The sequence below is a fragment of the Oncorhynchus tshawytscha genome, linkage group LG22 (genome assembly GCF_018296145.1).
Source record: "Oncorhynchus tshawytscha isolate Ot180627B linkage group LG22, Otsh_v2.0, whole genome shotgun sequence".
Taxonomy (NCBI): Eukaryota; Metazoa; Chordata; class Actinopteri; order Salmoniformes; family Salmonidae; genus Oncorhynchus; species Oncorhynchus tshawytscha.
In genome coordinates, this window is record NC_056450.1 from 35,130,440 (window position 1) to 35,138,466 (window position 8,027).

Consider the following 8,027-nt stretch of genomic DNA (forward strand, 5'->3'; position numbering starts at 1 on the left):
TAGAGGCAATCTCACAAAATAACAGTGTGTTTTTCCAGTGTGTGGGGATGTGCTAGCTGGGAGGGAGCATCTGTGTTCAAGTGTGATGGAGATTGCGGATGGCAGGTACAGAGAGAGAATGAGGCTGTGCCTCTCCACCCTCTGGCCCTCCTGGTAGAGGCCCATAAGGTCAGGCAGGGTACGGTGGTCTCTAAAAGAGAATCCAGGGACACTTACATGGAACTGACATTATTGATTCTATTTTAACCATGTTTTCATATTTTATGTTTCGAGACAGTTTTTCTTTTCTTCTAATTTTGTTGTAATAATGAAGTGTTATTCAAGCTCTTTCCATTCTGGCATATCCTGAGTATGACAAAATGCAGTCCGTACAGGGTGTAGTTCTCCTGCTGCTCTCTCTTGGTCTATTTTACAGAATATATGAATTACTGTAGAAGGGGAGGGTAGAGAGGGGGAGGGGCAGAAAGCTCTAGATAGGATAGGAAGAGAGAGACAGGAGCATGGCAAGGGGAAGAAAAAGAGAGATAGGATGAGAGAGAGAGGAGCATGGCAAGAGGAAGAAAGAGAGAGATAGGATTATTGCATGATTGGCTAAAGAGGGATTTAAAACTCTGCCCAGTTGGCTGTTGATTAGCCTTTCTCTCTTTGTGTGGGTGTGTTTTGGGGCTTATGCTATGTCACTGTGTGTGTGTGCAACTGAGCCAAGCTCTGCAGTTTGACCTAAAGCTGCACATTCCTTTCAGCTCACGTCAAATCTGCCTGGGAGAGTAATAGCGAGAGAGTACAGAGCGAGAGAAAGAGAGAAAGAGAGAGAGTGAGAGAGAGTGAGAGAGGAGCGTGCCCCGTAGTGTGGTGAGGGACTTAAAGGGGAAATAGGCAACAAAGGATAAGAGGTTGTGGAGAAGCAGCTCTTAGCGTGGAGACATCAGCAGGAAGTAAGATATGGCTCTATTGGAAATTATGTTCAACAGTTTGTCTGTCCTTTCTTTGTTGTGTTAAATTCCATGAAAAGCCATGGTGAGATTGCTTTCTGTGTGTGTGTGTGTGTGTGTGTTGCTGTTTTGAAAATGTGAAAAATGTTAACTTGAAACTCCCCCCACCACAATAACAGTATTGTTTGTGGTGCTTTGCCATGACCTGAAATAAGAGGGAAACCTTGTTACGACTTTTACTACCTCTAGATAGTCAAGTTTGATCGTCTTCTCGGAGAACATCTGAGAACATGTATAATATGTTAGTGTAGAATTACTTAAATTCATATGTATATATTAAATATAGATATATTTTATATTGCATGAAATCTATATTTTTTCTTGGTAATTTGCAGAGCTAAATATTTTTACTTGGCCATGTAATGAAGCTTGAACATGACTTCCCCAAAGAGATTAGGATCAAATCATCACATGCTTTATTATCTGTGTGTACACTAATATTGTCTCAGCTGACAGATTCACCGCCTGTCTGCTACTGCTTATGCTATTGCTGCTATCTCATCTACCTGCTCAGTTCAACGTCTATTTTCAATTAATATTTGTTTGTGAACTAACGTGAATTCAAGGTGAAACCAACAACAAATGTCCCCATGTCATTGGATTTAGGTTAAAAGTTGGGTGGGAAAAAAACCCGAAATGTCCTTTATGTTGATACATTTCTTTGTTGTGAAATGACATGAAAACAACATTGATTCAACCCGTTTTTTGCCCAGTGGATGATAGCGTCTTTAATTCACCGTGTGAACATTTCTCAGGCACCTCTATTGTTCTTTTGAAGTCGTGGGCTCTTAAGTCCTCAACAACAACTGAAAGGAAACTCCAGTCCAAAGTGTATTGCTGCCTACTAATTAGGGAGGGTTGTAAATGGGACTAATTTGTCAACATGTTGTGTTGTTGTTCTATATTGGCCAACCCCTGATATTTTAATAGGAGCACAATTTGATTTCCTTACTAGTTCGATTTACATCTGTTAAATTTTGGAGTAATAACACAAATGATTGCAACACCTTAAACACATTTTAGGACAATTAGGATTTTCTGAAACGGATGCCACAAATGCTCAAGTCTAAGGTCATCAATCCTTTAAAAATAATTTACTGAAGTGATATGATTAATCATTTTGATCACAATGTAATTTCCCTTCATTTAAATTGACTAACACCAAGAGACACTAGACTCACCAAATGACCAATGGAATCCTCACATTTATGACATAGTAAAAGGGTGTGATTAGCTAATCCTTTTCTTTGTAGACCCCTCCTCAGGTAATAGTTTGCCACCGGAGAGAATGCTCAAGGTCCTTACATATCTTTGTATTCAGTGATTTTTAAGGTGGTAACACTAATGACATAAAACCAAGGGACACACCATACTAGTAAAAAAAGTATTTTAATAGCCTTCTTTGTTTTTATTGATATGTACAATATATTAAATATGTTTCCTCACTGTCTAGCCTTCCAAATATATATATATATATATATAAATCCCCAAAATATGTCACCACACCTCTTCACATTACCAGTGGGACAAGCCAACCTGCTAGCCCCCAGTAGTTTTTACAGTGTATACAAATAGATGTGTTGCAGTAAAAAGGACGTACACATGTTTTTAATAACAGTTCAATTAAACGGAGAATGTATTATTTGTAATGTTTTTGTCATTTTAAAGTGTTTCTACATGGTGTCAAAGTCAAGCATTTACCACCGCAGTTCAAGAATGACCCTATTGTCACTTTACTGTGACACGGATCTTAACCCTGGGCTTGAAGCCAGTTTTCACATAATACGTGCAGAAACAGCACATCTAGAACCAAGCAAAACAATTGCACCATTTCCTTCACATGCAAGGAAAGTGCTGACTGTGGTGCATTACACATTTTTCTTACTTTCCAGCAGCTCTTCCCACTGTAGTTTAATTTGAAATTTATATTTTAGTTCTATTTCATATTTAACCTTTATTTAACTAGGCAAGTCAGTTAAGAACACATTTTTAGTTACAATGACGGCCTAGGAACAGTGGGTTAACTGCCTTGTCCAGGGGGAGAACGACAGATTTTTACCTTGTCAGCTTGAGGATTTGATCTAGCAACCTTTCGGTTACTGGCCCAACACTCTAACCACTAGGCTACCTGTCGCCCCAATTTAATTGGGTCTACAGAGGGTTATTAGAAATTATTTATGATTTTATATGTGTCGTGTACTGTCGGGATTCATAGGAGGAGTTGAAAAATATTAACCAAACACCAGTGAAGTACCATTCAATGCCAATAGGGTTTTATTTATGCTATTCATAATTCATGAGGCTGTTTATCTTCATAAGACTGTCTATTATCTTCATGCACAGTACTGTAGTAATCTTTACTAGCATGTTGTTCATCTTAACTATACATGTTGGACCAAAGGACACATTTCCACCAGTCTAATGTCCATTGCTCGTGTTTCTTGGCCCAAGCAAGTCTCTTCTTATTGGTGTCCTTTAGTAGTGTTTTCTTTGCAGCAATTCAACCATGAAGGCCTGATTCACAGTCTTCTCTGAAAAGTTGATGTTGAGATGTGTCTGTTACTTAAACTCTGTGAAGCATTTACTTGGGCTGTAATTTCTGAGGCTGGTAACTAATGAACCTATCCTCTGCAGCAGAGGTAACGTATTCCTTTCCTGTGGCGGTCCTCATGAGAGCCAGTTTCATCATAGCGCTTGATGGTTTTTGCGACTGCACTTGAAGAAACTTTAAAAGTTCTTGACATTTTCCACATTGACTGACCTTCATGTCTTAAGTAATCATGGACTGTCATTTCTCTTTGCTTATTTGAGCTGTTCTTGCCATAATGTGGACTTGGTCTTTTACCAAATAGGGCTGTCTTCTGTATACCACCTACCTTGTCACAACACAACTGATTGGCTCAAACGCATTAGGAAGGAAAGAAATTCCACAAATTAACATTTACGAAGGTACACCTGTTAATTTAAATGTATTCCAGGTGACTACCTCATGAAGCTAGTTGAGAGAATGCCAAGAGTGTGCAAAGCTGTCATCAAGGCAAAGGGTGGCTGTTTGAAGAATCTCAAATATAAAATATATTTTGATTTGTTTAACACTTTTTTGGTTACTACATGATTCCATGTGTTATTTCATAGTTTTGACGTCTTCACTATTATTCTACAATGTAGAAAGTAGTCAAAATAAAGAAAAACCCTTGAATGAATAGGTATTCTAAAACTTTTGACCGGTAGTGTATGTAATGTAAAGAGTTGAATTTTAAACTGGGAAATATCCAAATAAGGTTGAACAAATTCTCAAGTTGAATTGTATGTTCACTCAACTTAAAATTCAAAGTTGAGTGAACATTTCAACTTGAGAATGTATGTTGGTTCAGCTATATTCTCAAATGTTGAGCAAACTCACAATCCTATTGCAGCTAGTTGCCTTACAATTGTAGGTTGAACCAACATATTATTATTGTGTTGTCGCTACAGAGGCCTGCTGAGGACAAACATAGGGAAACAGTACCCTAGTGTGCTCTCCTATAACAGTGTGTCTGGTCTTTTCCTCCCCAGCATGTTGCTGTCTTTCCTGGCTTTGTGCTGTGGCGGAGCAGCTGTTCTGTATGCCCTGTACTCCTGGCTGATCCCTGCAGCTGTGCAGTACAATGCATGGTGGGCCCTGCTCTGGCACGACACCATTGTAGAGAGGGCGCTCAATATCGTCACCCGATCCACCCGACCCCAGGTGACCTCTCAGACCTTTCACCCTTTGGAACTCATGTTTACTCAGTTACATTCACTCGTTGTTTAATGCAGAAAAGTGATAGAAGATGAAGATATCATAGCTTCTTTAAAAAAAAACATCTTTCCCCTCTATTAATATCAGAAGTTTCTTCTGGTCTGGTTCTTTGTTTCTTCTCACTCAAACCCTCATTCTCCCTCTGATGCCCAGCGTCTTCTGAGAGCAGTTCAGAAGAAGGCAATCAAAGGAGACCCTCAGAGTGTCATCTCTACTATCGATTACTTCTGCAGGCATTCTGAATGGGCCATGAATGTGGGAGATGAGAAAGGTATTGTACTCCTTGTGTTCTGCTTTCACGTGCATTTCCTGGTTGCCTCCTCTCTCAGTGTGTTCTTACACACTCTCTTGAATGTTGACCTGTGGATTCTTCCCTCCCTCTACAAGTCTATCTTGTTTTGTGAGAGAATAGCCTTAAGACTTATCACAGCTCAGTCATGAATGTACTGTTTCTCTGGGTCAATAAGACATCTGCATGACTGCACATGCATAGAGGGGTACTTGACACACACACATGTGCCAGAAGCACATGCCACAAGCACAGGCAGTCAAATAACCGGTTACTTTTGAATATATACTGGTATGTGGTAATATGCCGTATGTTACCTAGGAAACTACACAAAGAACTGTGTAGTTATGTTAGTCACATTATTGTCCTGTCTGTGTATTTAGGGGCCATCTTGGACTCTGTGGTGTGCGAGGTCAGTCCATCCACTGCCCTGGAGCTGGGTACGTACTGTGGTTATTCCACTGTTCGTATTGCCCGCCTGCTGCCCCCTGGCACCAAGCTCATTACCCTGGAGTTCAACCCAGATTATGCCGCTGTGGCTCGTCAGATCATTGAGTATTCTGGGCTCCAGGACAAGGTGAGGGTGCTATGGACAGACAGGCTGAATTCAATAGAACACACATTGTGATCTTCATGTATGCTTAAACATTGCTCTGGTGTGTTGACTGAATTCCAAACAGGTATACAGTAGGCAGAGTCAATCATATTTATGTTATTCAAACTCCTATGACGTTTTGGCAGATTTGTCTGGTGGAAGGAGCCTCAGGAGATCTAATCCCCAAGATGCAGGAGCTATTTGGGATTAAAACGTTTGATTTTGTCTTCTTGGACCACTGGAAAGACCGCTACCTGCCTGATATCAAACTTCTAGAGGTAAAAAAACAGCTGTACATGTCTGCAATTACCCTGTACATGTACTGTATTACTTTGCATGAAAATGAACAGCAGCCAATTCTTCCCTTCTTCCTTTGCATCTTTCGTCAGGAGTGTCAGCTGCTGAGGAAAGGATCCATACTGCTAGCAGACAATGTCATCTGTCCTGGAACCCCTGACTACTTGGAGTATGTCAGAAACAGCCCCCGGTACGAGAGCAAATATTTCAAAGCCCACCTGGAGTACACTAAAGTGGAGGATGGCCTGGAGAAATCTGTGTTCTTGGGATAAAGACGTGACAGGCCGTGGTTCATATTCAATAACACCTACCACACCTATGTTTATCCAGTATCTTTGTTTACTTACCTACTGCCCATGTACACACTAAGGAGTGGCACTGTGAAAACAAAACATCTATCTGAAAGGGTCTGTGCAATTGGGATCCTTGGGACATCCCTGGTCCATTGAAGTTGACATTTAAAATGGTTATGGTTAAGGTAAGTGTTAAGGTTAAGGTTGGGTAAGGGTTACATTTTATGGTAGGGACATCCCAAGGATCCCGGATGGCACTGACCTGTCTGTAAGGAAGACCTACCTGCTACTTTTAGAGGACCCAGCACCATTTTGACACTACTGCGTAAATACTGCCATGTGGGTTTAATTGAAATGAGCTCTCTGTATCCTTCCGTCTGCCATAGAGGAGCACAAAAAGGAAGGGCGGGTGTATTGACCCTATTCACAAAGCCTTTATTTGACGGTTTAAAACTACTTAGTGTTATGTAATAGGAGTCAAACCAAGATGAATAAAATCAGGAAGTCATCTTATTACCATATTTCTGATGTGATTACAGCAAAATGCAGTGCTTTACATTATATTCTTTATGCTTCACATTTTGTAAAATTGTTGTATATTACATGTTATATGTTACATGTATATTACATCATTTAGTAGACACTTATACAGAGCAACTTACAGGAGCAATTAGGGTTAAATGCTTTGCTCAAGGGCACGTCGGTCGATTTTTCACCAAGTTGGTTCCGGGATTCAAACCAGCAACCATTTGGTTACTGGCCCAACGCTCTTAACCGCTACACTACCTGCTGCCCTATAAATTAATTTATCAATTGTAAACCTTGCTTGTCAGGCATCAATTGTTTAATACTTGCAAGATTTGCTGAACATTTGTATTTTTAATGATGGATTTTACTCAGATTATTTTGAACCCATCTTTGTAAGGAAGGGTTTGGAGTTGTGATAATAATGAAGATATTGAAAACAACGGACAAATGCTTAAATCCAATTAATGTCTTTATTAACATCGCAAAGGATGGGTCGTGCTCAGATGAATACCTTGCCAAACCTACATTTGACATCTCTCTAACTTAAACAACATGTACATCCTAAGATCAAAAACATTGGGTCAGTTACAGTGCCTTCAAAAAGTACTCATACCACTTGACTTATTTCCACATGTTGTTGTGTTACAGCCTGAATTCAAAATCAATAAAATGGATTGTTTTTCTCACCCATCTACACACAATACCCCATAATGACAAAGTGAAAACATGTTTTTAGAAATGCTTGCAAATGTATTGAAAATTAAATACAGAAATATCTCATTTATATAAGTATTCACACCCCTGAGTCAATACTTTGTAGAAGCACCTTTGGCAGCGATTACAGCTGTGAGTCTTTCTGGGTAAGTCTCTAAGAGCGTTCCACACCTGGACATTTTCCTAGTATTCTTTACAGAATTCTTCAAGCGCTGTTAATCATTGCTAGACAACTATTTTCAGGTCTTGCCAGAGATTTTCAAGTAGATTTAAGTCATAACTGTAACTCGGCCATTCAGGAACATTCACTGTCTTCTTGGTAAGCAACCCCAGTGTGGATCTGGTTTTGTGTTTTAGGTTATTGTCCTGCTGGAAGGTGAATTCATCTCCTGGTATCTGGTGGAAAGCAGACTGAACCAGGTTTTTCTCTAGTGTAAAAACAGATCTGAGTTGTGTTGGTAAAAGGACTGTATCTTGCTGTAACTGTTGGTTTGAGTTAGGGCGTGGTGCAGTTCCCATTAGAGATTGTGGTTTATTA

The 8,027-nt window shown here is 39.8% G+C and overlaps 1 protein-coding gene across 1 annotated transcript; it reads left to right on the top strand.

Moving 5' to 3' along the window:
- Positions 1–625: 625 nt before the first annotated feature.
- Positions 626–7,223, top strand: comta (catechol-O-methyltransferase a). The gene is made up of 6 exons (XM_024385121.2): positions 626–935; positions 4,548–4,719; positions 4,927–5,044; positions 5,446–5,639; positions 5,804–5,935; positions 6,047–7,223. Exons 2-6 carry the CDS (start codon positions 4,549–4,551, stop codon positions 6,224–6,226), a joined length of 795 nt encoding a protein of 264 aa, XP_024240889.1. The 5' UTR covers positions 626–935; position 4,548; the 3' UTR covers positions 6,227–7,223.
- Positions 7,224–8,027: the final 804 nt, after the last annotated feature.

What these genes read in the sequence shown, in the direction of transcription:
- comta (XM_024385121.2), top strand. Translation starts at nt 4,549, where the DNA reads ATGTTGCTGTCTTTCCTGGCTTTGTGCTGTGGCGGAGCAGCTGTTCTG. An exon ending in CCCGATCCACCCGACCCCAG is followed by an intron (nt 4,720 to 4,926) that starts GTGACCTCTCAG and finishes TCTGATGCCCAG; the next exon opens with CGTCTTCTGAGAGCAGTTCA. An exon ending in CTGATATCAAACTTCTAGAG is followed by an intron (nt 5,936 to 6,046) that starts GTAAAAAAACAG and finishes ATCTTTCGTCAG; the next exon opens with GAGTGTCAGCTGCTGAGGAA.